We start from the raw sequence: 27682 nt of genomic DNA, 5'->3' as shown, positions 1-27682 counted from the left end.
TTGAATATCCAGCACAGGAATGACTTTTGTTTGGATGGAGCTGTGCCTTCCCTTGCTTTGTTTGCTCACAAGGAATGAACATCCCTCTGTGTCTAGGGCAGCTCCTTCTGCAAGGAAAGCAGGTGGGAGTTGGAGCCAAGGAGCTGAAAGCTGCAGGCACAGCCTGGAGGGGAGAGAGCTCAGATTTGCACAAGGCTGCTCTGAGTGCCAGGGCTTGGATGAAGGAATTGGTGGCGTGGGGGTAGGGACAAAGTCTGATGGATTGTCAGCCATGAAGGGTCTTGATTTTCACATCTATTCAGAGTGCAGGAGGAGGTGCTGGGGATCAATATCAACTGGGGATTGCTGATATCAGTGCATAAACAGGAAAAGAATAAATGGGCAAAAAGATCTTCTCGCTTTGTACTTTTTTTAATGAAATATGTTGTTACAAATGGAGTGAACACTTATCCAAGTCCTGCCTTATGCTCAGGTTTCTGGCAGGAGCTCTCTTTCAGGCCACCTGCACTGGAAAATTGCTCTTGCTCCCAAGTTCTTTAGAATACCCCATTAGGTCGAATAGAAAATGAATTATTTACTGAATGGACTCAAGATTAACAGACAAGAGACTTTAAACAGACTGCTTCCTCCACAGGATAACCAAAAGAAGTGCTAGTGGATACAAACACAGTGCACAATCAAGTTCCCTATATTACAGCTCGTGAAGAGCTGGCACAGATTAGGAGTCAATGGAACTCAGCACCCAATTGATGCTGGAGCACACCTGGAGCCCTTTCTTTCCCTCAGCTTCCAGAAAGGAAGCACCAAGATGCATCCAGGCTTGGCACAGAAGCCCTGCCCGTTTCCAGGGGCGATGCAGAAGAGTTGTGCTTTGTGCAAGTTTTGTGTAGCTTTTCTAGTTTGTAAAGTGAAGTGTGTGTCAGTCCAGAATCCAAGGCTCATCTCCCTTCAGGCTGCTCTCAAGGCAAGATGTTTCTGGGCAGCTGGGAACTGCAGCTCCCTGGCAGCAGAGAGAAGTCAGGACAGGACAGATGTGCGGCCTGGGTTATCTCCCCAGTTGCTGTGAGGGGGAGATGCCCTGAGTTATGGCCCCAGCTGCTGCACAGAGCAGAGGAGCCCTTCTGTGGCCCAGGGGAAGTCCTGCTCCAGGAACCTGCTGGAACCAAGGGGCCCTTGTGACATTGGGATGCCTGATGGAGCCAAGGGACCATGGGGACACCAATGAACCTCCTGGAACCAAGGGGCCCTTGTGACACTTTGGAACTACAGAGACCATTGCTGAGGACGGAACCTCATGGAACCAAAAGCCCATTGTGACAGATCAGGGCCTGGTGGAACCAAAAAGAGCATTGTGACACCGTGGGGCTTCATGGAGCCAAATATCCACTGGGACAGTGCAGAACCTCCTGGAACCCAGGGGCCTCTGTGACACTGCAGGGCCTCAGTCAAGGAGTGCAAAGGTCTCAAACATTCCTTGCAGGGTTCTGCCTTGGGGAAGGGGAACCTCCTTGGTGGCACCTTGGGCTGGCACGCACTTGAGGAGTGCTCTGTTTTTAATAATGGAACTTAGGAGTGTCAGATTGCTTAAAAAAAAAAAGGGAAAAACCTCTCTTTCCTGAGTACAGGCAGCTCTCCAAGCAAAGCAGGTCCCAGGTGAGGGAGGACACAGAGGATGGGGTTGGGGAATGTGGAGCAAGGTTGTCCACACTGGCTCAAACCTTGTCCTGGGGTGACTTTATGATACTGGTATCCCCAGTTGTCTGGTTTATGTTATATATTAAGTTCTGCACCTTTAAGACTGGCTCTGAGAGCGAAGGGGAGCAAGAAGAAACGCTCAGGTTTAGTTAAAAAAAAACATCACTCTCCCACACCCGGCTTCTGGACTGTGGTGTCTGCAGAATGGGTACACTGCAGGGCAGAGCTTCTCTCTGGTTTTTAGTTAGATTTAGCTAGCTGAGGCAGAGGAGTTCCCTGGATCTTTGTTTCCTTTCCTGGATCTATGCAAACATGCTCTGGACTGAACACCCAGCCAAACACCGGGAGCTCACGCCTGTGGCCCACCGGGGCCTGGGCCTCGGCACTTTCCAGCGCTGGAGGGACTGATAAGAACCTGAGCAAGCCAAGCTACACCACATGAAAAGGACTTTTCTTCCTGGATTTGCCATCCCATCAAACAGCAAGAGGTTTTATTATTTAATATTATTCAATTTCTGTTAAATAAACAGCTTTTTCCACTTCTCTCCAAAGAAATTTTTTTTTCCTTTCTCGGACCAGTTTAGGGGGGAGGGGTCATTTGAATTTTTTCTTTCCTGGAAAAACCCCCATTTAGAGTTTTTCTCCCAAATTTGCCCTAAACTAGGACAAATACAGTTCTTGGCACCCAGTTCATGGGAAGTGAAAGTGGAAAAACCTGTAGTGATTGCTGATTGTATTTTGGTTGTACTTACTCTGTATTGGGATAAAGCAGTCAGTAGCCGTGTTGTTTGGATGCATAATATCTCTCGGGGTGGAGGCCTTCATGTGGATCTGGTCCCTAGAATTTTTTGAGGTTTTGATACTTGTCTTTTCCCTCTTTTACAGTAGAGGGGCACAGATTAGAATGGTTATTGTGCTGGGCTCGGTGATAATTATTTATAGGAAGTTCATAAAACTACTGAAGTTTCTGCCAGGTGTGTTTGGCTTCTGGTTTCTTCGCCCGACCCTGCCTCCCAGTCCCAGTAGCACATTTTGGGAGTTTATTGGTAATTGCACCCAGTTTGTTAGAGGAAGAGCAGGGGATGAGGCTTTTCAGCCTTTTCTTTCCTTCTTCTCCTTTGAATCTGTTATGTCCCTCTTTGAGAATACCCAGTTTCCCCTGAGTGTTAAGGATACCACTTTCCTGCTCACTTTCCTGGTAGTTCAGCTGTTGAGCTTCCTCTGTATGGTCTGCAACTTCTCTAGAGTGAGGGCTGAGATATCCAGAGGAGCCAACGAGACCCCTGCCCCAGAAGTAGACTCAGGTGTGGGAAATCCTGAGTGGTGTAGAGAATGGGAGAGAATGGGCCAGACTCTGAAGAAATTTTCTGATCCCCCAGCCTGGGAATTTTCACGTGAACAAATTCAGAACCCAGATGAAGTAGGGAAATATCTGGAAGAGAATTGCTATGATGATTCTAAGGAGAAAAATCTCATTGCAATAAGCTGGGCCCTAGCGTAGGTTTATCGCACGCTGCTAGATACTGTAGGGCAGGGAAATAAATCAGCAGCTACCCCAGTGACTCAGGCTAAACCAGACAGTGAGCCCAAGCCAGCAGCCAAACCAGACAGTGAGCCCAAGCCAGCAGCCAAACCAGACAGTGAGCCCAAGCCAGCAGCCAAACCAGACAGTGAGCCTAAGCCAGCAGCCAAACCAGACAGTGAGCTCAACCCAGCAGCCAAACCAGACAGTGAGCCTAAGCCAGTGTCTGCTGCTCCTACTACGAGAGGCATGAAATTCAAAACCAAAACCCATCGGCCAGTAGATGATGATAATGGTGATGCGGGGGAAGGACCCTCAAGACCAGCAACTGACCAAAAATCAGAAGGCACTGGTGAGCCTTTCTCCCTGAAGGACCTTTGTGGCCTGAGAAAGGAATACACTGGATGACCTGATGAGTCTATAATTAGTTGGTTAGTCCGTCTGTGGGATGCTGCAGGTGAGGCTACAGTTCTGGATGGCACTGAAGCGAGGCATCTGGGGTCCCTGTCACACGATCCGGTTATCGACCAAGGAATGATGAGGGGGGCTGACCCTTAGAGTCTCTGGAACGGGTCCTGAGAAGTGTGGCACAAAGATATCTGTGTGCAGACGATCTCTACATACAGCAAACTCATTAGAAAACCATAAAACAAGAAACTCAACACTTGAAAGAAATAACAATAGTATAGATTTTCTTCACGGGTGACTTAGGTACTAGAAATCCAGACTTGGTGCCATGTACATCTGTGATGTGGCGAAAACTTGCTCGACTTGGGCCACAAGAATACGCTTCTGCTTTAGCAACAATGAGGCAGGATGACAGGGAGGAGACCGTGCTGGATATGGCGAAGAAGCTCTGAGCATATGCAGATACCGTGCATGGCCCCATACAGGCAACAATTGCAGCTGTGGGAACATGCATGCAAAACTCCCAAGACAAAATGGAGGAGAATTTCAAGAAACTCAGGGAGGACCTTCTTCCAGTCTCAGCAGTACAGACCAGGAGCCCTGGTACTCAACGCAGAAGTTCTCCAGATAGGGAGAAAAAGCTACGAGCTGAGCTGTGGTTCTTCCTGCGTGACTGTGGAGAAAACATGAAAAGATGGGATGGAAAATCTACTGCTGCTCTGGCAAAACAGATGTTTGAATTGGAAGACAGCAAGACTCAGAGGGGATACTCCACCAAAAAGAAAGCCGCTCCAGTAGCCTGTAGTCAAACTGCCAAGTATGATGATGATGATGACATGTCTGATTCCCTTGAAGGAGCCTCCAAGACATATACCCAAGGAAAGAAGGATAACCAGGCTTAGAGGGGCCCTGCCTCTAGCCAGGGAGAGGCTAGGGAAAACCGTGTTTTTTGGAATGTGTGGACTCGTTGGCCTGGCACATCAGAACCACGAAAATATGAGGCCTTGGTGGACACTGTGTGCAGAACCCATCTGCAGTAGGACTCCTGAAGAACAGTGAGTACCAATTGCCACCTCGACCGTGCACCGCCGGCAGTGTAGGACAAATTGTGATGCTGTGATCCCCATCCACAAGATGATCAGAGAGCTGGAGAGCCAAGGGGTGGTCAGCAAAACCCACTCACCCTTCAACAGCCCCATCTGGCCTGTGCACAAGTCTGACAGAGAATGGAGATTGACTGTGGACTATCGTGCATTGAATGAAGTGACTCCACCTCTGAGCGCTGCCGTGCCGGACATGCTGGAGCTCCAGTACGAGCTGGAGTCCAAGGCAGCGAAGTGCTACGCCACTATTGACATTGCCAATGCATTTTTCTCCATTCCCCTGGCAGCAGAATGCAGGCCTCAGTTTGCCTTCACGTGGAGGGGAGTGCAGTACACCTGGAACCGACTGGCCCAGGGGTGGAAGCACAGCCCCACCATCTGCCATGGACTGATCCAGGCTGCCCTGGAAAAGGGTGAGGCTCCAGAACATCTACAGTACATACTTGGAATCATTGATTGGAGAAATACGGCTGCAGAAGTGTTTGAGAAAGGAGAGAAAATCATCCAGATCCTCTAGAAGCTGGTTTTGCCATCAAGAAGAACAAAGTTAAGGGACCTGCTTGAGAGATCCAGTTCCTGGGGATAAAGTGGCAAGATGGACAGCATCAGATTCCTACTGATATCATCAACAAGATCACTGCAATGTCTCCACCAACTAATAAGAAGGAAACACAAGATTTCTTAGGTGCCATAAGGTTTTGGAGAATGCATATCCCTGAATACAGTCAGACTGTGAGCCCTCTTTACCTGGTCACCCAGAAGAGGAATAATTTCCACTGGGTCCCTGAGCAGCAACAAGCCTTTGCTCAGAACAAGCAGGAGATCGCTCATGCAGTAGCCCTTGGCCCAGTCAGGACAGGACCAGATGTGGAGAACGTGCTCTACTCTGCAGCTGGGAGCCATGGTCTGTCCTGGAGCCTTTGGCAGAAGGTGTCTGGTGAGACTCGAGACTGACCATTAGGATTTTGGAGTCGAAGCTACAGAGGATCTGAAGCCAACTACACTCCCACAGAGAAAGAAATCTTAGCAGCCTTTGAAGGAGTTCAAGCCGCCTCAGAAGTGATTGGCACAGAAGCACAACTCCTCCTGGCACCCCGACTGCCAGTGCTGGGGTGGATTTTTAAGGCAAAGGTTCCCTCTATCCAGCATGACACCAATGCCACATGGAGCAAGTGGATCGCCCTCATCACGCAGCGCGCCTGTATTGGAAACCCAAATCGCCCTGGGATTTTGGAGATAATTACAAACTGGCCGGAAGATGAAAACTTTGGTCTCACTGATGAAGAGGAGCAGGAACAAGTGACACGGGCTGAAGAAGTTCCACCGTACAACCAACTGCCAGCAGAAGAAACACGCTATGCTCTGTTCACTGATGGTTCCTGTCGCATCGTAGGGATGAACCGGAAGTGGAAAGCAGCCGTATGGAGCCCCACACGACAGGTCGCAGAGGCCACTGAAGGAGAAGGTGGATCAAGTCAACTTGCAGAACTCAAAGCTGTTCAACTGACTTTGGGTATTGCTGAAAGAGGGAGGTGGCCAAAGCTCTACCTCTACACGGATTCATGGATGGTGGCCAATGGTCTGTGGGGATGGTTGGAGAGGTGGAAAGAGGCTAATTGGCAGCATAGAGGAAAACCAATTTGGGCTGCTAAAGAGTGGAAAGATATTGCTACCAGGGTAGGGAGACTACCAGTGAAAGTCCACCACGTAGATGCCCATGTCCCCAAGAGTAGAGCTAATGAGGAACACCAAAATAATAAGCAGGTAGATCAGGCTACAAAGATACAAGTGTCAAAACTAGATTTGGATTGGGAACAAAAGGGAGAGTTGTTCCTAGCCCGATGGGCTCATGATGCCTCCGGTCATGAGGGTAGAGATGCCACCTATAAGTGGGCACGAGACCGAGGGGTGGATTTAACCATGGACAGCATTTCTCAGGTTATCCATGACTGTGAGATGTGTGCTGTGATCAAGCAGGCCAAGCGGTTGAAGCCCCTCTGGTACGGTGGGCAGTGGTCCAGATAAAAGTATGGGGAGGCCTGGCAGATTGACTACATCACACTGCCCCAAACCCGCCAAGGCAAGCGCTACGTGCTCACAATGGTAGAAGCCACCACGGGATGGTTGGAAACCTACCCTGTGCCTCATGCCACTGCCCGTGACACCATCCTGGGACTTGGAAAGCAGGTCCTTAGGAGGCATGGCACCCCTGAGAGGATTGAGTCAGACAATGGGACTCATTTCAAGAACAGCCTTATAAACACCTGGGCTAGGGAACATGGCATTGAGTGGGTGTACCATATCCCTTACCATGCACCTGCTGCTGGGAAAGTGGAGAGGTACAATGGACTGTTAAAAACCACCTTAAAGGCACTGGGTGGAGGATCTTTGAAAAACTGGGAGCAACATCTAGCAAAGGCCACCTGGTTAGTCAACACCAGAGGTTCCACCAACCGAGCAGGTCCTGCCCAGTCTGAGTCTTTGCATGCAGTAGATGGAGACAAAGTCCCAGTGGTACATGTCAGAGGTCTGCTAGGGAGGACAGTTTGGGTCAATTCTACCTCGAGCACAGACAAACCCATTTGTGGGGTTGTCTTTGCTCAAGGACCAGGTTCTACATGGTGGATAATGCAGAGAGATGGAACAACACGATGTGTACCTCAGGGAGACCTGATCATTGAGTAAAAGGTTACTGCCATTGTCTGTACATTAAACCACGCAGACATGAAATAGAAGGAAATGTGTAAGTGTTGAAGGTATGAGCAAGTGAAAGATGGTGTTTTGAGTGAGTAAAATGACAGAGTGGGGAATCCTGCAGCTCTCCAGCGTGGGGGTCTGGATTCAGTAGCTTGGTGTGAGACGTGACAAGAGTATGATAGATATATTGCTTGCATTTTTTGGGTGGAGCGGAGAAGTTTTTATGTATGTAAATGTGTGCTGAGTTAGAATGTTAGTTTTGGCAGTAAGTTGACGCTATGGAGATAAGAGGTAGAATGTCCTGGGTTGATTGTGGTGTTAAATTGTATCCCCATTCTTCCACCAAGCCCAGACACAGGTTTTGTAGTCTTAAAATTTAATCTAAGAGTAAAAGTGAGTGGAAAAGAAGCACCGAGTCTGTTATCAGAGACTGTACTTGCTCGCCCTGCATTGGGAGTTTTGACTACAGCACAGACAGACAAGAAAAGACAGATCACCTTGGCTTTCCAGATCCTTGGAAGGACGCGATGCACAGACACACACCACTGGAGCCGGGCTCTGAAGTAGCAATACAGCAGCTAGTTCATCTATTTCTGGAACAATCCACAGGGGACATGAGGTGTAAACTCCAAAAGCTTTGGGGGCAGATGGGTGAAACTTAGAAGCGTTATTGGAAGAGGCATGGAGAGTTTTCAGCAATTGAGAAGAGGGATATAAGCAAGAAATGAAGAAGCTAGTAGCAGTGGCACAGGAGGAAGGAAAAGGGAAAGGAAGGGATGGACAAGGACCACCCAAACGAGGCCTGTCTCAACTGGGTAGAGACCAATGTGTGTACTGTGGAGAATTTGGCCACTGGAAAAATGAGTGTCCAAAGTGGAAGTGAGATGGCCAAAAGAAAGAAGGGAAAGGAGGGGTGGTTGCAGTCACACATCCACAGGAAGACTGAAGGGGACCCGGGGAATCCACCCCAACAGACCCCCTGGTTATAAAAATGAAACTGGGGAAAGAAGAAAAAGAAGTAGAATTTTTGGTTGATACTGGAGCAACATAATTGGTGTTAAATAAGGCCTTGATGCCTCTGAGTTATGAGAATTATGTTCTGGTCAAAGGGTGTGGTAGTTTAGCATTTAGGGAAAGAAGTGGGAAACACCCACAGCAGTGATTCCTCTGAGAGAGGCTGTGGGGAGTTCCTTCTGTGCTTGAGATCAAGCCAAGAGCTGGCCAGTTCTGACAACTGACAGCATTCTGCACCACTGAAAAGGAACTTCACCTTTGGGAATGCCACCTTTTAAACACCCAAGGCCAGGAACTGGTCTCTTTCTTTGCAGCCTTGAAAGGCAGCAGAGCTGTGGTGTGGCTGGCCCCGCTCCCCCATGGCCTGTGCGGCCTGGGGGGGGCTGGGCCGGAGCCCAGCTGCTCCCGGGGGGAGATGGAGACTGCGGGATCCCCCCCAGGCCAGGCCAGGCTCTGCTGCGCTGCTGGCTTTCCCGGGAAGCCCTCCGGGTCCCGTTCCAGCGGGGTGGCCAAAGCCCTTCCCAGGGGAGCCCCCGGCCCCCAGGCTGGGCCAGGCCACGGCTGATGACACTCGCCAACACCCCCCCTGCCCCCCGGCCCGCACAGACAGCTCCTGAGAGCTGGCACCAGCCACACCTGAAATCCCACACCACCACTGCCTGCCATGGCTTGGGCCACATTTAACCCTTGCACTACACACAGGAGACCTGCAGACTTTAATCCTCTCTCCAGGAAAAGAAAAGAACCAAGTGACACGGAAAAAGACAACGTGAAACATCAAGGTCAGTAAAAGAAGGAATCAAGCCTCAGGTGGAAGGAGAATGAGGAGATGCTCTAATAAGCTGAAATATTCTTTTGGTAGGATCATGGAGATGAATAATAATGTTCTGAAAAATAACACTTTTAATTCATGAAAGAGTATTGGGGAATTGAAGTATTCAAGCTGTAGATCTGGGCAAAGGTATCCATTGATGAAGCCAAGCAGATGGTGGAGTAGCTGTGATCCCATGAGAGCTTGAACAGAGAGAGAGGGAGATGAGAGCTGATGAAGACCCTTTGCCCCCACGGAGAGAACAAGAAAACCTCTATTCTCAGAGATGAAAAGAACTTTTGCCTTTGAATAACTCATCCCAAAAATAATACCCCTTGAGCTCTCGGCCCATGAACACACCTCTAAGTGGTGTGAAAATGGGAGGAGAGGGCAGAGTTTGTGCCTGGGTGACTGCCATTTGTAGAAATGAAAAGCCACAAGAAAACTGTTTCTTGTGGAGAACTCTCCATGGCATGACAAGAGAAAACTCCTCTCCCTGCACAGACTGATGAAAAGACTATTGTAGAGTTGGCACTGCTTTAACATCCCAGGTTTTGTCTCTACCATGTCTCTTGGGAAAGGAAAAGTTGAATGTGGGGGGAGGAAAGGTTTCTGGAATTTTATTCTTGTTTCTTATTCTTGCAGACCTGATCATAAAGTTGTTTTTTTTTTAAATTTTAAGCCTGATTTCCCCTTCTCCTAATCCATATCTCACAGAAAGAAGGATGTAATCTAGTGATTTTAGCTAGAGCTAAAACCCACCACCCTCAGCCACTCCTGACAGGACTTGTGTTCCAGACCCCTCAGCAGCCTTGTTGCCCTTCTCTGGACACGCTCCAGCCCCTCCATGGCCTTCCTCAATTGGGGTCCAGGACTGGACACAGCACTCGAGGTGTGGCCTCAGCAGTGCCCAGCACAGGGGAAGAATCCCTGCCCTGCTCCTGCTGGCCACACCATTCCTGATCCAGGCCAGGGGCCATTGGCCTTCTTGGCCACCTGGGCACACTGCTGCCTCATGTCCAGCCTGCTGTCCATCAGTGCCCCAGCTCCCTTTCTGCCTGGCCGCTGTCCAGCCACTCTGGCCCCAGCCTGGAGCACTGCAGGCCTTGTTGTGGCCAAAGTGCAGGAGCCGGCACTTGGTCTTGTTCAACCTCACCTTGTTGGCTTTGGGCCCTGCATCCAGCCTGTCCAGCTCCCTGTGCAGAGCCCTCCTGCCCTCCAGCACATCCACACTCCCAGCCAGCTTGGTGTCAGAATGGTTCCATGAGGCCCTGCAGTGTCACAATGGTCTCCACGGTTCCATGACACTCCGTGGAGTCACAGTGGATCCTTGGTTCTTTGGGCCCTGCAGTGTCACAGTGGATCCTTGGTGCTTTGGCCCTGCAGTGTCACAGTGGATCCTTGGTGCTTTGGGCCCCAATTGGATGATGATTTTGTGAACCCTGCCTTTTACCCTCCCCGGGATATCTCTGATTAGCTGATGCTTTGGACCCTCCCTTTGAACCACCTCCCTATTTCAGCTGTTGCACGCTCACATTTTCTGTCTTTTGCCCCCAGCATTCCCCAGAGCAATAAATCCTCTATTATTCCATGCAAAAGACCTCCCTCTCGTCCTTGCCTCCTCAGAGCACAGACTGACAGCCAAAAGCCGTAGAGTGAGTACTCTAGTCACAGCTGGGCTCATCCTGCTCCTTGGGTGTGACCCACTCCTGTGCAGGCCCCAGTGACAGAGCCAGATCAGCTCCTGTGAGATGTGATATATTATCCTTCAGAGAAGCAGCAATGTTAAGCTCTCATTCAGCTTTCACCTCTCTACTTTTCTTTCTGCAGGACCTAACGACATCCTTAAACATTTCCTGAGTTGCCTGTCCCTCTGTCCAAAGGTGATGCACCCTCATCTTTTTCCTGAGTTCCTGCAAAAGCTCCCTGCCCAGCCAGGCCAGGCATTTTCCTCACTAGCTCACTCTGGTGTTGGAGTCTGAGATACAGAGTGTGTGCCCTTGTCTCTAATACTTAGTTCTAGGATTCAAAGAAACACTGAATTTCACATGACATGAAATTCATGAGTATGTTTTCATGGTGATACATGAAAACAAATGTTAAAGCTAGACAGGAAAAGTATAAGTGTGTAAATTAGAAAGTTCCTTAAATCACTGGGTAAAAAAGTAGTTTAGAGAACAGGAGACAAGATGGAAGATTTAGGGTGTTGTCTCTTGTCCTTCTCCTTGCTTCTTTATGTTCTTCTCTTAAGGGTTTTTGGGTAGTAGTAAGTGGTTGGGTAAAAAATGCTGTAGTGCAGCACACAGGTGTTGGGTCTTTGGGTCACTAAGAAAAATAATTGAGTTGGCATCTGTTAATTGGGTAAACGGACATATAAAAGACCCAAAGAGGATCTTTGTTAGCCATTTTACCCTTTTCTATCATAGTGCACATAGCTCCTTGTACCTTGTAATGCTGATAAAAGAAGAATGAACAACTGAGACCGAACAAGAGAAAACTGCCTCCCTCTCACCAATCTTCAGTTGAAAGGGAAAAAGAACCTAATCCAAAAGTCCCTAACGAGACACCCAACAGCAAGGGTTCTCTCAGCTGCAGATGGCGATCGATGAGGACCTGCAGAGGATTGAAAGATCCATCTTTCTTTTAGAGAAGTCACTGTCCTCACTCTCTGAGGTTGTCTTACAAAATAGATGTGGGCTAGATCTTCTGCTAATGCAGCAAGGAGGCCTCTGTGCCGCCCTGAAAGAAGAGTGTTGCTTTTATGCTGATCACACCGGAGCGGTCAGAGATTCTATGGCTGAACTGAGGGAAAGATTAGCCCAGAGAAAGAGAGATAGAGAGGCCCAACAAGGGTGGTTTGAATCGCTGTTTAACCAGTCTCCGTGGCTGACCAGCCTGGTGTCCACTCTGATCGGGCCAATCATAATGATCTTACTGGTGCTAAACTTTGGACCATGTTTTAAATAAGCTTGTGTCTTTTGTCAAGAGCCAACTAGAGAGGGTCAACATCCTGTTTGTAGAAAGACAGCAGATGCTCCAAGAATGCACTTGGTCACCTCCTGTGCCTTATTGTTTGTTAATGAAACACTGTGGTGTCTATTTAATAAGTCTTTAACCTTTTTACTTAAGTATAGTGCACCTTATATTTTTACTCAAGTCTATTATATCTACTTTTAAAACTTTTCATAATATAGATAAATTAAATAAAATGATTAAAAACAGATACACATAAAATAACATTAGAACTTAGAAGTCTAGTACAACTCATATTCTAGCAAATTTAGTTAAGCATTAGGAGGGGGGGAAATGTGGTCAGCCAGGGCCCGGCGGTCGGAAGATATCGGGATGTAACGGAAAGATGGAGTCACCCCCCTCCTCCATAGTTTATGGTAATGACCCCCGTAATTAGCCAATAGCACCTAGCTGTGATGAAAGCAGATGGGAGTGACACTGTGAACCTAGGTTATAAAGTGTCAAATTCTTCACCAATAAATGCCATTCTTGCCATCCATCACATTGGTGTTGGGTGCAAATGGACCGAGTGACCTGGGATTGGTCACCGTGCCATTCCTGAACCAAAGATAAAGCAATCTCTCTTTCCTGGAAGGTGTTCAGCTTTGAACAAACTAGTTTTGCTGAAGATGAGCCCAGGCAGTGGTGAGTTAGAGCATTTGATCAAACTCCCAGAGTACCCTCACATCTGTTTGGACACAATTTCTCTTTGTTTTTTCATTGTGAATGCTTTCTCCTGCCCTGCTGCCTCCTGCTTGGAGTTGTACGCGCAGCAGAGTCCCAGAGTTTTCTCAGCAGGCCTGTGCAGCGAGTTCTGAGCCAACGTGTGGCTCTGCTGCCATCCCAAAGCTGCGCTTTCCTTGCCCAGCCTGAGCACAAGTGGGGCATGTGCTGGGCGTGGCTGGAGATTTTCATCCCCAAAATCCTCCAGCGTCATGGCATTTCCATCTGCCCATTGCTTTGGAGAGCACAAATCACAAACCACCCATCTCAGCTGATAAATGTCATTGCTTGCAGATTGCTGCAGCCGCACAGCTGAGCTACAAATACACATGAATCCATTTCAGTTGAAAAATGTCATTTATTACAAATTGCTACACCTGTGCTGACAATACAGAACTATCAAAATCTCCATTAAGTTTAAAAAAAGTCATTTATTATATTATAAGGTGGCCCCTTGGGTTGGCACACACTTGAGGAGTGGGTCTGTTTTCAACTTAGGAGTTTAGGAGTTTCAGATTGCTTAAAAAAAAAAAAATAAGGGAAAAACCTCTCTTTCCTGAGTGCAGGCAGCTCTCCAAGCAAAGCAGGTCCCAGGTGAGGGAGGACACAGAGGATGGGATTGGGGAATGTGGAGCAAGGTTGTCCACACTGGCTCACACCTCAAGGCACAGCTTCTCTGAGCAGGCCAGACCTCCTGAGGAGAGACCCTGGCTCAATATCAATCACAGAATGCTGCAATCACCTCTGCTCCAAAGAGAGCAGGAATAAAATACATCCTTTAGAACAGGAATGTGCATTTCCTAGAAGCTGTTATAAATACATATTATAATATTGGCTTTTCACAAGGATTCAGATGAATGCTGTATGTATCACGTTCCAATGGCTTTGCTGTAACAGTCGATAGAGGATGTTTGAACTGTCTGCTCAGTTGGGATAACTCCAGTGAACAGATGATGGGGACCCTGCTGCCATCAACACTCAGCGGCTGTGCAAAGAAGGAGCCAAGGCCCAAATTCAAAGGGGAGAAGAAGAGGATTAAAACCACAAGCAAGACACAGGCTTGCTGTAAAAAGGCAGACCCAAGGAGTGGCCATGCTAAACAGTTCCTGGGAAATGTAAAGTAGTTAATGGGAAAGTTTGAATATGCATAAAGTCTATGAATGTGCATCAGATGATGCAATAGAAATGGGATATAAAGGGTGTTTCCAAAACACCAGGGGTGCTCTTGGCAGAGGGCCAAGCACCCAGCCCTTTTAACCCTTTGCTTTATTGTCTTTGTCTCCTACTGACCTTCTTATTAAACCTTTTAAAACTGACCATGAAAGTGAATGTCATTTTTCACAGGTGCCCAGATGGGAAATTTGGACCAAAAAGGGGAATTTGTCTGGAAAAGGAACAGTTTGACCAAAAATTGGAGGTGTGAGCAACAAAAAGGGGCAGTTCCAATGTAAAAATAAGAGTTTAGATTAAAAGAAATGAGAGTCTGATGGTAAATGCCAACCCAGGTGAGCCAATGTGGTCCAGGGGGAAAATCTGTGGCAAGAAAGGGAGATTTCGGAGGAAAAAGGAAGTTTGGGCAAGAATAAAGGGAGTTTAGGTAAAAAGACAGAGAATATGGACCCAAAAAGGGGAGTTTGGGTGCCTGGATGGGAAATGTGAATCTGAAAAGAGAGTATTTGCCTCCCAAAAGGAACAGTTTGGCCCAAAACTGGGGATTTGAGCCACAAGAAGAGGCAGTTTAGACCCAAAAATGAGAGTTTGCATTAAAACAATGGGAGTCTGAGGCTAAAAGGTCAACCCAGGTGAGCCAATGGCAGCCAGGGGGGAAATCTGGGGCAAGAAAGTGAGATTTGGGACAAAAAATGGAAGTTTGGGCCAGAATAAAGGGAGCTTGGGGCCAAAAAGGCAAAAAAAGAGGAATTTGTGTGCCCAGATTTTGCAGCTGGGTCTGGGGGTCTCTCCAACCCCCAGCTCTGCCACAACAAATCCCAGAGAGACGTCCCGGGCAGGAGCCACTGTCCGGGGTTTCCAGGCAGTTTCCAGGCAGGGGGAACCCTCAGGAGCACGGGCAGAGGCTTCAGGTGATCTTTCAGCTCTTTGAGAAGCCATTTCTGCTCTGTGCTCAGCTCTGCTCAGCCCAGCCAGCTCCCTGCAGGGGTTCCCCTGCCGACGCAGAGCAGAGACGCGAGGCCATGTGGCGTTCCACAGAGAGCCTTTAATGCAGGCCTCAGCCAAGGGGGCAGGGATGGGCCAAGCTGAACTGGGCAAAAGCCGGGGTTTTTATAGGGGAGGGGGCAATTGGGAAGGGGACCAAGGGTCTGGGAGCGGGATAAGATGGCCAGGAGTTACCAGGGAGATAACATGGGCTCCTGAGGCAGGAAGGGCTCCACAGCTCAGTCACCGTCACTCGGCGCTTTGGTCTCACCTGAGGGGGCAGATCTCCAGGGCGGGAGCCTGGCAGAGGACTGGGCTGCCTCCACTGCCAGGGGGGAAGTTTGGGCCACAAAGAGGGAGTTTTGGTGCTGGAAGGGAGAATCTGGGCTTAAAAAGGGGAATTTGGGCACTCGGGTGGGAAATGTGGACCCAAAAATGGGGAATTTGAGGCTAAAAAATAGGAATTTGGGTGACCAGATGGGAAATGCGGACCCAAAAAAGGGAGTTTGAATTCAGGAAGAGAGGCTTTGGGTGAGCAAAAAAGAAATTTGGGCCCAAAAAAAGGGGAATTTAGGCGCCCAGATGTGAAATTTGGAGAGAGAAGGGGAAATTTGGTGTGAAAAGGGAGAATTTTGGCCTAATAAAAAGGAATTTGGTTGTCCAGATGGGAAATTCGGACCCAAAAAGGGACTTTGCACCCAAAAAAGGGGAATTTGGGCACAAAAGCGGAATATGGGTCCAAAAACCAGAAATTTAGGCTGAAAAAAGGAGAATTGGCGTGCCCAAAAAAAGGAAGTTTTGGACCCAGAAGGGGGAGTTTTTGCCCTGAAAGACAGAATTTGGGCCCAGAAAAGCAGAATTTGGGTACTCAGGTGAGAAATTTGGAAGCCAAAAGGGAAATCTGGGTCCAAAATAATGGAAATCAGAACAAAAAAAAAAAGGAATTTGAGGGCCCAAATTGGAAATGTGGACCCAGAAGGAGGAATTTGGCTCCAAAAAGGAACAGTTTGGCCCAAAACTGGGGGTTAGAGCCACAAAAAGAGGCAGTTTAGATGTAAAAATGTGAGTTTGGATTAAAACAAATGGGAGTCTGATGCTAAAAGATCGACCCAGGTGAGCCAATGGCAGCCAGGGGGGAAATTTGGGGCAAAATAGGGAGATTTGGGATGAAAAAGGGAAGTCTGGGCCAGAAAAAAGGGAAGATTGTGTCCAAAACAAGAACAGTTTGCTCCAAAATAAGTATTAGGTCCTCAGGTGGGAAGTTTGTACCTGAAATGGGGACTTCTGGCCCAGGAAAGGAGAATTTGGGCCTAAAAAAAGGGGAATTTGGTTGCTCAGATGGGAAATTTGGACACCAAATGGGAGTTTTGGGGCTGAAAGGGAGAATTTGGCCCTAAAAAGGGGAAATTTGGGAACTCAGGTAGGGTATTTGGACCCAAAGAGAAGAATTTGGGGCCAAAAATGGGGACTTGGGTCCCAATAAAGGGGAATTTGTGTGCCCAGATGGGAAATTTGGACCCAGAAGGGGAATGTCGTTCCAAAATGGACAGTTTGGCCCAAAAGTGGGGGTTTGAGAAACAAAAAGTGTTAGTTTAGACCCAGAAATGAGAGTTTGGATTAAAAAAACAATGGGAGTCTGACGCTAAAATATCAACTCAGGTGAGCCAATGGCAGCCAGGGGGAAATGAGGGGCAAAAAGGGGAGATTTGGGAAGAAAAAAGGGAGTTCAGGCCAGGAAAAAGGAGTTTGGGGGCAAAAAGGAGAATTTTGGCCTAAAAAAGGAAAATTTGGGCACCCAAATGGGAAGTTTGGACCAAACTGGGGAAATTTGGGATCCAGTGGGAAACTTGGACACAAAAAGCACAATATGAGTCCAAAACCCAGAAATCTGGGTTGAAAAAAGGAGAATTGTCATGCCCAAAAACAGAGAAGTTTGGACCCAGAAAGGGGGAGTTTTTGCGCTGAAAGGCAGAATTTGGGCTGAAAAAAGGAGAATTTGGGTGCTCAGGTGGGGAAGTTGGACCCAAAAAGGGGAATTTAGGTCCAAAAAATGGAAATTTGGGCTCAAAAAAAGGTGAATTTGGGTGCCCAGATGGGAAATGTAGACCCAGAAGGGGGAATTTGTCTCCCAAAAAGAACAGTTTGGCCCAAAACTGGGGGTTTGAGCCACAAAAAGGGGCAGTTTAGATGTGAAAATGAGAGTTTAGGTTATAAAAATGGGAGTCTGATGCTAAAAGGTCAACCCAGGTGAGCCAATGGCAGCCAGGGGGGAAATCTGGGGCAAGAAAGGGAGATTTGGGATGAAAAAGGGGAGTTTGGGCCAAAGAAATGGGGAGATTAGGTCCAAAAGTGAGAATTTGGGCTCAGAAGTGGGAATTTGGGGACAAAAAACAACATTGTGGGCACTTAGTGGGACATTTGCACTCAAAAGGTAGAATTTGAACCTAAAAAGGGGAAAATGGAGCGCTCAGGTGGAAAATTTAGATGCCAAAAAGGGAATCTGGGTTTAAAAAATGTAAATTTGGACCAAAAAATGGTGAATTTGGTTGCCCAGATAGGAAATGTGGACCAAGAAGGGAAAATTTGGCTCCTAAAAGGAACAGTTTGGTCCAAAACTGGGGGTTTGAGCAGCAAAAAGGGGTAGTTTAGATATAAAAATGAGAGTTTGGATTAAAACAAAAGGAGTCTGATGCTAAAAGGTTAACCCAGGTGATCCAACAGCAGCTAGGGGGGAAATTTGGGGCAAGAAAGGGAGATTTGGGATGAAAAAGAGGATTTGGGGCCAGAAGTAAAGGAAGTCTGTATCCAAAAAGGGAGAATTTAGGCCTAAAAAGGCTCAAAAAAATTGAGTCCCCAGATCAGAAATTTGGACTAAAAGGGGTAATTTGGACCAAAAAGGGGTAATCTGGAACAAAAAGGAGGAATTTGGGCACTCAGGTGAGAAATTTGGACCCAAAAATTAGAATTAAAATGAGAAAAAATACGTATTTGAGTGCCCAGATGGGAAATTTGGACCCAGAAGGGGAAATTTGGTGTTAAAAGGGAGAGTTTTGGCCTAAAAAAGAGGAATTTGGGTGCCCAAATGGGAAGTTTGGACCAAAACAGGGGAATTTGGGATCTAGTGGGAAACAAGGACACAAAAAGCAGAATATGGGTTCAGAACTCAGGAATTTGGACCAACAAAGGAGAATGGGGTGCCCAAAAAAAGGGAAGTTTAGACCCAGAAGGGGGAGTTTCGGTGCTGAAAGGCAGAATTTGGGCCAAAAAAAGGTTGACTGGAAGCTCCCGGAGTGGCCCGGCTGGCTCAGGGATGAGGTTTCTCTTCACTCTGGTTTCCAGCCAGCAGATGTTTGTGGGGTTCACTGATTTTCTTCAGGAATTCCAGTCTTAGCAAGCGAGTAAAGAAATCAGGGGGGGACTCTCTCCCTGGTTTGCATTCCACAGTTTATTTCTGTGAAGGGGAATCCAAAGGGCGAAAGACAAAGGATTTGGGGTCTGGGGGTCTCTTTTAACAGGGTTTCTCGGAGGGAGGGAACATCACAGAGAGAAACAATTATTTTTCTCAGCTAGTACATTTACAAACTTTCTACAAATCAAGGTTACACACCCCAAGATAAGAAATAACAGACACCAACTTCTTCAAATGGCCACAAAGGTGTAGGAGTATTCTCCACAGAGGGGCAGAGGGGCAGAGAGGGGGGCTTGGTTTCCTGGCAGCACAGGGGGGAAAGAAAGGGAAGGTGAGAATGCCCTCTCAGCTTCCACAGCTCAGAGGCATTCTGGGACAGGAAAAACAGAGTTACAAACTCCCGGGTTGGAAAGAAGGGTCTTTCTGCTGTCACCCCCGCGCTTTCCCGGGCCACCGAAACTTCAAGCAGCTGGAAATGCCAGCAGGGTCTTATCTTTACTCTATCCAGCCTCTGGCCTGGAGCTGAGGAGAAAAACTTCAGTGACCATGGGAACCTGACTCCAGGGAAGCAATAGGAGAAAGAGAAGTGTGGGGGGAATCACAACTAAAATAGGGGAAAAGATCCATTTCAAGCTATCAACTACTAACATCAGCTAACTTAACAACATTCTAACAACTTTACCACAACTAAAGGTGAATTTGGGTGCCCAGATAGGAAATGTGGGCCCAAAAGGGAAAATTTGGCTCCTAAAAGGAACAGTTTGGCCTAAAGCTGGGGGTTTTAGCAACAAAAAGGGGAAGTTTAGATGTAAAAATAAGAGTTTAGATTAAAACAATGGGAGTCTGATGCTAAAAGTGTGAGCCAATGGCAGCCAGGGGGGGAATCTGGAGCAAGAAAGGGAGATTTGGGATGAAAAAGGGGATTTGGGGCAAGAATAAAAGGGAGTTTCTGTCCAAAAGTGGGAATTTTGGTCCCCAAAAATAGGAATTTGGGTCCTCAGGTGGAAAGTTTGTACCTGAAATGGGGACATTTGGCCCAGGAAGAGAGAATTTAGGCCTAAAAATGGGGAATTGCAGCACTCAGGTAGGGTATTTGGACTGAAAAAAAGAATTTGGATCCAAAAATGGGGACTTCGGTCCCAACAAAGGTGAATTTGGGTGCCCAGATGAAAAATGTGGAGCCAGAAGTGGGAATTTGCTTCCCAAAATGAACAGTTTGTCCCAAAACTGGGGGTTTGAGCCACAAAAATGTTAGTTTAGACCCGAAAAGGAGATTTTATTTTAAAAAAATATTGAAGTCTGATGTTAAAAGGTCAACTCAGATGAGCCAATGGCTGCCAGGGGGGGAATTTGGGGCAAGAAATGGAGATTTGGGATGAAAAAGAGGAGTTTGGGCCTGAAAAATAAAAGGGAATTTAGGTCCAAAAGTGAGAATTTGGGCTCAGAAGTGGGAATTTGGGGCCAAAAAAGAACATTTTGGGCACTCAGGTGTGACATTTGGACTCAAAAAAGAGAATTTGGGCCTGAAAAGAGGGAAATTGAGCACTCAGGTGGAAAATTTTATATGCCAAAAGGGATATCTGGGTCCAAAAACCAGAAACTTGGACCAAAGAAAAGGGAATGCGGGTGCCCAGATGGGATATGTGGACCCAGAAGGAGGAATTTGGCTCCTAAATGGGACATTTTGGCACAAAAGTGGGGGTTTCAGCAACAAAATGTGCCAATCTGGATCTTAAAGGGGCAGTTTAGATCTAAAAAAAAGGAATTTGGGGCCAAAATGGGGAGTAATGAAACTAGGAGCTTGTCATTAACTCATGTTAGAAAGTGTGGACATGATTATAACTTGAACCAGCCCCACGCTGGATTTGGGGCTGAGCCCAGGAGCCTCAGGCACTGAGAGAAGGGTGAAGAAGCTGCTCCAGGAGTCCAAAGGCAAAGTGCAAGTCCCTTGGAGCATCAGTGGCCCCAGGGAGGGCAGGGAGTGGCAAAGGCTCCCCAGGGAGCGGGGAGAGCAGATCCTGGAGGCCAGGGCTGCAGGGAGCCAAAGGCTGTGAGCAGGAACTGCAATGCTGAGCAAGCCCTGGCTGGCTGGAGGCAGCAGAAAGGCCAAGCCCTGAGCCCAGGCCTGGCACAGCAGGGCCTGTCCCTCACGGGGGGCTCGGGGCTGTTCCTGGGGCAGGGGGATGTGAGGGGCAGCAAGGACAAATGCCATCAACCTGTGGGACCCTGCAGATCCTCATGGAACCAAGGGCCAGCGTGAGCCAGCAGGGCCTGACGCAAACAAGAGGCCCCTGGGAGCCTGCGGGGCTGCAACAGCCCACAGCACTCCAGTGATGGCGGCAACCAAAGGCTCCTTGACTTGCCTTTGGTGCACGGGACAAACCCCAGCAGATATTCTCAAGGGACACAGGGGCAAAGAATATTCTTAGTTGCAAGGGACCCCCAAGGACCAGCAATTCCAGCTGTCAAGTGAATGGCCCACACAGGGATTGAAGCCACAGCCTCGCTGATATCAGCACCATGCTCTGACCAACGGAGCTCAGAGGTGAAAACCACACAGAATTTTACTGGCAAAGTACAGAGAACCAAAGAACTTGGGCAAAGCATTTAATACAACATCCAGCTGAACATAAAACACTTTCCACAGCAGAGACTGCATTAAGTTAGCCCATTTAACCTGGAAACCTTGAACCCTTGAGGTGTTAAGGTACCCAAAATCATTCACTGCAGAGCCAGAGAAGCAATGAGGAATGATCCTGAACACACAGGTCAGGGCAGGCACTTGATTTTATTTAAATGCACAGGTAACACACCTCTTGCAGGTTTTTATATTTCAAAAGAAAGGTAGATATTCATGTAGAAATACAAAAAGTAATACTACAGTATTTGTAAATCACACAACAACAGTAGAAAAAGTTACCAATGAATAAATGCACAAACAGGGAATAATAAGGCTGAGATTCCAAAGAGTTACATTCAAAAGGCTCTGCAGCAGAAAAGAGTTTAATACTTCAGAAAATACAGAGTCATCAATTTTCTCAGGGCAGCCTTGAGCTCCTGGTTCCTCAGGCTGTAGATGAGGGGGTTCAGGGCTGGAGACACCACCGAGTACAGAACTGACACTGCCAGATCCAGGGATGGGGAGGAGATGGAGGGGGGCTTCAGGTAGGCAAAGACTGCAGTGCTGAGGAACAGGGAGAGCACGGCCAGGTGAGGGAGGCAGGTGGAAAAGGCTTTGTGTCGTCCCTGCTCAGAGGGGATCCTCAGCACAGCCCTGAAGATCTGCACGTAGGAGAAAACAATGAACACAAAACAGCCAAAAGCTAAACAGGCACCAATCACAGTAAGTCCAGCTTTCCTGAGGTAGGATTTGGAGCAGGAGAGCTTGAGGATGTGTGGGATTTCACAGAAGAACTGGCCCAGGGCATTGCCCTGGCACAGGGGCAGGGAAAATGTATTGGCTGTGTGCAGCAGAGCGTAGAGAAAGGCACTGGCCCAGGCAGCTGCTGCCATGTGGGCACAAGCTCTGCTGCCCAGGAGGGTCCCGTAGTGCAGGGGTTTGCAGATGGACACGTAGCGGTCGTAGCACATGATGGTCAGCAGGAAATACTCTGCTGAGATGAAAAAGGCAAACAGAAACAGCTGTGCAGCACATCCTGTGTAGGAGATGGTCCTGGTGTCCCAGAGGGAATTGTGCATGGCTTTGGGCACAGTGGTGCAGATGCAGCCCAGGTCAGTGAGGGCCAGGTTGAGCAGGAAGAAGAACATGGGGCTGTGCAGGTGGTGGCTGCAGGCTATGGCACTGATGATGAGGGTGTTGCCCAGGAGGGCAGCCAGGGAGATGCCCAGGAAGAGGCAGAAGTGCAGGAGCTGCAGCTGCCGCGTGTCTGCCAGTGCCAGCAGGAGGAAGTGGCTGAAGGAGCTGCTGTTGGACATTTGCTGCCTAAGGAAATTTTTATCTGTGGAGGAGAAAAACACAGCACAGAGTCAGGCCACAATTCTATGAGCAAAATATATTGCATATCTTATAGCAGTTTAACATTCAGGGTCTCTCTTTTTATAAACATTTCTCTGCATTCCCCTCACCTGGGCTCTGGGATTTGCAGCAGGGACTGAGAGCAGGGACTCACAAATGGGCTCTGGAGGATTCCTTCTTCTTGTGCAGTGAGAGGCAAACGAGAACACTGACTGATCTCCAATTAACTGAAGTCGTGATACACCAAAAAGCTGTTCAGATTTCCTGTTGGCAATTTGCTCATCTGAAGAACTGAGCTGAAGGAATTCCTTGTATTTGTTCATCCAGTTGAACCTGCTGCAGTTAGGAGAGGTTGTGGGTGTTTGAAATGCCTGACATTTCTAATGCACTGCAGGTGAAATGGTGTGGGTGTGAGAGGCACAGGGATGGTCTCAGTGCAGGGACAAGAGAGCAGCTCTGCCCATCAGGGCTGTTCTCACTGCTCCTTGCTGGCAGCTTAGAGCTGAAGGAGAGGCACCCAGAGGAGTTCCCTGAGAGAAACAGGGCACTGCTGAGAGCAGAGGGCTCTGGCTTCAGAGAGCACAGTGACAGAGCCCTCGCCTTCTCTCAGGGTGTCTCTTTAGGATCTCAGCTGTCTCCTGCCAGGCTGGGGCACAGAGGGATCATTGCAGCTGCCCAGCTGCAGCTGCCCAGCAGCGTTTCCCTGGCCCTAGCACTGAGCTGTCTCCTGCACAGGGATCCCAGGCAGCCCAGAGACCCCACAGGAGAGCTGTGCCCTTCTGGAGGGCACCCTGCAGCCCTGCAGGACAGCCAGGGAATCACCTGAACGGCCCCTGAATGGCGAGAGCTGGGCACTCTGCTCTCACAGATACATCTCCACAACAGCATCCAAAGGCTCCCTGCCCGGACAGGCACCTGCCACCCCCAAACCCTTGCACTGCCTCAGCAAACCCACTGGTGGCAACAAGGACACACAGGCACCTGGGGATGGCAGGGAAATGCCACAATGCTGCTGCCAGGGGAGGAGGGACACAGAGACTGATGGAAATCAGGGGTTTCTCCTTCCCCGGGCTCTGGCTGCTGCAGGGACAAAGCTCACCCGAGCCCCCGTGGGCTGAGGGCAGGGGCTCTGCTTAGGCTGGGAAAGGAGCCCGGGCAGGAGTTGCTGGGGGAAGGTGTCTGATGCACAGGGACAGCAGGGAGGTGCCCACATCCCCCTGGCCAGCATCTCTGGCAGCAGCTCCCTGTCCCTCCCTGCCCGTGTCTCTGCTGAGTGGGGCTGTTCCTGCCAGCAGCGTCTCCCCGTGCCCAGCTCCGCTCCCTGCCAGGGCTCACAGAGTCCATCCCCACCCCACGGCCCCGGCACAGCTCTGCCTGTGCAGGGACCTGTCCTGTGCCTCTCAGGGAGCAGCAGGGAAGCCCCGCTCTGGAGCTTGTTCTGCTCCACACCACGACATCCAGGAGAGCCACCCTGACAGGTCCTGTCAGTGCTGGCATTGTCACAGACACTCCCAGCAACTCACCTGCATTGCTCTGCAGCCAGAGACTCACCGTGTCCAGGGGCTGTGCAGATTTCTCCCCTGATGGGGTCTCTCCTGTTCCCCCACCCCAGGCTACCTTGAACCTCTTCCTCACTCCTGCTGCCTGCCCTTGCTGCGTGCAGGTAACTGCCCTGCCTGCCCTGTGGCCACCTGCTCTGCACCAGAGGAACTGGGAGAGTCCATCCAAATGATCATGGAAACCATGGGATGTGCCAGCCTTAGGAGAAGCCTCCAGGAATGGAAGTTTAGCTTTGCTCTAGCCAGAGAATTATTCTTTCAAACACTGTGAAGATTTCTCCTCTAGCAAGAGCTCAGTCACCCTCCCAGCCCAGGCTGCCTTTCATCTCTCTGTGCCCTGTGCTGTGCCTGGGGTGGCTGCAGGCAGTGCCCCAGCCCTGCTGGGCTGTGCCCAGGAGCTGCTCCTGGCCAGAGCTGTCTCTCTGCAGCGCTGCCCTTGCCAGGAGCTGCCTCTGTGCCAGAGCCCAGCCCAGCTGAACAGCACAGACACAGCACAAGGACTTCTCTTGTGGGTTGGGCGCTGAGTCCCTGAATATCAGTCCCCCAGAGGGAGCTGAAGAAACCTCTCAAGAATTCAAAGTCACAATCCATCTCCAAAGTTTCGTGAGGTTTTAATGGGTCCCACTGAGGCACTCAACTGGGAAAGTGTCCCCAGGTTCCAGGGAGAGCAGAACACTGCAGGCACTGGTGACAGCTGGGGACAAGCAAGGGAAAGGTGTCTCTGGTGCTGAGCAAAGCTGGATGTGTTTCAGGAGTGCCAAGGGCCAAGGGCTGAGCCCCAGCCCCTGGCAAGGCAGATGCTGTCCCTCCCTCATTGCTCAGGGCTCTTCCCGGGCCACTGGCACGTGGGGATGTGCAATGCCAAGGGCAGCACCATGGGGCGGCCCCTGCCAGGCTGCTGAGCAGGGACAAGGAGGCAATGAGGCCCCAGGGCTGCAAGGGTCACTTGTCTCCTCCTCATGGCTCAGGCCCAGGGCCAGCAGCCATGGCCAAAGGGCTGCACAAGTTGCCTCTGGCAGGGCCTTGCAGCTGCTGCCCATCCCTGTGCCCTCTCCAGCCCAGGCTGCCCTACGGTGTCCATGCCCTGCGCCTCTGGCCCTGCAGGCTGTCGTCATCCCCCGGCTGCCCCAGCTCGCTGGGCCCTTCCTTTGCTGACAGCTCTGCGTCCTGCCTGCCTCTGCCTGGCCACACAAAGCCTTGGCCTTGATACCCAAAGGGTTAACTCAATTTTTACCGTGCCTGTGAACTTCTAGCACAGGAACAAGGCATGCAGGACCTGCCTTCCCAGCAAGGATGGTTGGGAGACAAGGAGAAGACATCTGGCTCAAGGGTGCAGTGATGGGAAAAACAAGGACTGAATCTGGGAACTCAGGGTTTGGTTTTATGGAAGTGGGTAAATTGTAATATGCATTTAGCCACTGTATAAAAGCAACACACTGGGAGAATCACATGTCCATGTCAGGTTAGGAGTTATCCCACGTTGGACCTCAGGCCTGAATAAATCATGTGCCTCTTAAACACCAAATTAGTGTTAAGGAGACTTACTCTGATGTTTCAGAGCCTTGCTGATGGTGGGGCCTCACAGAACCAAGGAGTCAGCTGTGACACTGGGCAAACTCATGGAACAAAGGGTCCATTTTGACACAGCAGAACCCCACGGAACCAAAATCCATTTTGGCACATTGGGGCCACATTGAACCAATGGTCCATGGTGAAACTGAGGAACCTCTTGGAACCAAGGGGCCCTTCTGACACAGCAAGGCCTTGTGGAACCCTGGCCCATGGTGACACCATGGAACCGCACGGAACCAAGGTGACCATGTTCTACTGCAGAACCTCATGGAACAAAGGGCCCATGGTGACACTGCAGAACCAAGGAGACCATGGTGACACTATGGGGCATCATGGAACCAAGGGTCCATTGTGACTCTGCTACCAAAAATGGGAAAAAATAAAAGAAAATAAAAATAAAAATAAAGTAAAAGAAACTGCTTCACAGCAAGGGAGCAGTGAGAAGCAGCATTCTTTATTCAGCCAGATGCACAAGGGGGAATAGCTCTTCCCAAAGGTGTGCGTGCTGGGTACAGGAAAGTTCCTGCTTATGGACTGTATTTTACATCCATATCCACTGACTGTCACAGAATAAACATACATATGATAATCATTTCTCTGAAATCATTAACCTATTTTCTCTTACCTTCATAGCTGTGTTCTTCTGTCCTGGGGCTCTCTGGTGCTTGCTGTTGTCAGAGTCAGACCTGAGTGCCCGGTGAGCTGGTAAAAGTTGGCACAACTGGAGCTGGTTGCTTTCCAATTCTTACACAATGGGCATGGTGCAGTTCCATGGGCCAGGGGGTTTTGAAGAACAAGAACTGTGTGTTCACCAGCTGGAGATGGTTTTTCATCTGGTAACATCCCCCCTTGGAGGCTTGTGAAGCTTCTCTTCTCTTCAAGCCTTGCTAAGCCTCCCATCTGTGGTGTCTGCTGGAATTCAATGCCCTCCCCATCGCACAGCAGCCCTGCCTTTCCCTCCTGCAGCCTTGGTCTCCAGCACAGCCATGGAGGCTCTTTGGGCTCTGGACTTTTCCTGCAGCCACCAAGGGCAGCTGAGCTCTGCCCTTGCCACAGCCAGCCCTGGCCAGCACAGGCCATGCACAGCAATTCCTTGTCTGTGCCTGGCCTTGCTGCCAGCCCCGGCAGCAGCTCCGTGGCCCCTTTGTGCCCCGCTGGCCCAGCCATGGTGGCCCAGCCCCTGGGCAGGCCCAGCCCAGGGCAGGAGCATTGCAGGTGGGCACGGCCCCTGTGCCGTGGTGCCCACAGCAGCCCTGGGGCTCTGTGCCCCATGGCCTCCCTGCTGGGCAGCCTCTCCCAGCTCCTGCAGAGCCCGTGGCACCTGTGGGCCTGCACACACAGCCCTGCCCCAGGCTCTGCCGGGCTCTGGGCCAGCACAGAGGCTGGGCAGGGCTGGCCATGGCCAGCAACAGGCCCTGAGCCCTGCAGGAGGATGGAGCTGGGCCACAGCCAAACTCAGCCCAGGCCAAACCTGGGCTCAGCAGCCAGGGCTGGCAGCACCTGGGGACAGAGCCTGGCGGTGACAAATGTCCTGGGCCCCTTCCTGCTCTGCTCGTGCCACCAAGGGCACAGAGCACCCTCCTCTCTTGGCCACTCGCCTGTTTTCAATCCCTTGCCCTGTAGGCGCTGTCCCTGCCCCACAAGGCCTGGGCTGAGTCCTGTCCCTCACGCTCACACAGGCTGAGATGGACACTGCTGGTTTCTCTGGCAGGCTCTCTGAGCCCAGCCCAGCTCCCTCCAAGCTGTCCCAGCTGCCCTGAGCTCTCGGCAGCAGCCAGGGCCTCTCCCCAGCACAGCCCAGCCGGCTCTGGCCCCACAGCTCTGCTCAGGGCAGGCTGCTCTGGGCACTGCCCCACGGCCTCAGCCCCTCTGCAGGGCACAGCAGCAGCTGCAGCTCAGAGAGGCCTCAGCCCCAGCCATGGGGGAAAGTGCCTGGCCAAAGGAAAAGGAGGCTCCCTGGGTGCCCTGCTCCCCTCTCCAGGAGATCCTGGCAGCTCTGCAGCCCCTCCTGCCATCCCATCTGCCCA

The 27682-nt window shown here is 49.9% G+C and overlaps 4 protein-coding genes across 9 annotated transcripts in view; 2 read left to right on the top strand and 2 right to left on the bottom strand.

Annotated features, from left to right (window-relative positions):
- LOC147649057 (uncharacterized) overlaps window positions 1-27682 on the top strand; it is a 400363-nt gene that overhangs the window by 143583 nt on the left and 229098 nt on the right. The window lies entirely within an intron of this gene.
- Window positions 1-27682, top strand: part of LOC147649065 (uncharacterized) — a 257416-nt gene that overhangs the window by 202364 nt on the left and 27370 nt on the right. The gene's annotated exons all lie outside the window — the stretch shown is intronic.
- LOC111945559 (uncharacterized) overlaps window positions 13324-27682 on the bottom strand; it is a 101974-nt gene continuing 87615 nt past the window's right edge. For all 3 annotated transcript variants that reach the window (XM_086865015.1, XM_086865018.1, XM_086865017.1), the window contains one exon: window positions 13324-13362. The gene's annotated coding sequence lies outside the window, so the exon portion shown is untranslated. The remainder of the gene's footprint in view (window positions 13363-27682) is intronic.
- LOC147649068 (olfactory receptor 14J1-like) lies at window positions 21143-27439 on the bottom strand. Of its 3 annotated transcripts, XR_015279671.1 has the most exons (4): window positions 26281-27439; window positions 22635-22860; window positions 21315-22507; window positions 21143-21272 (listed from the first exon to the last, which is right to left on the bottom strand). XR_015279671.1 is itself a non-coding variant. In XM_086865116.1 (2 exons), exon 2 carries the CDS (start codon window positions 22482-22484, stop codon window positions 21552-21554), a length of 933 nt encoding a protein of 310 aa, XP_086721242.1. In that variant the 5' UTR covers window positions 22485-22507; window positions 26281-26325; the 3' UTR covers window positions 21143-21551. The 3 variants fall into 3 exon arrangements, 1 of the variants encoding a protein (XP_086721242.1); XR_015279672.1 differs by lacking the exon at window positions 26281-27439 and having other exon boundaries at window positions 22635-22912; XM_086865116.1 differs by lacking the exon at window positions 22635-22860 and having other exon boundaries at window positions 21143-22507; window positions 26281-26325.

The sequence above is a fragment of the Cyanistes caeruleus genome, chromosome 28 (genome assembly GCF_971803275.1).
Source record: "Cyanistes caeruleus chromosome 28, bCyaCae1.hap1.1, whole genome shotgun sequence".
Classification (NCBI taxonomy): Eukaryota; Metazoa; Chordata; class Aves; order Passeriformes; family Paridae; genus Cyanistes; species Cyanistes caeruleus.
This window is presented reverse-complemented; position numbering and strand designations above follow the sequence as displayed.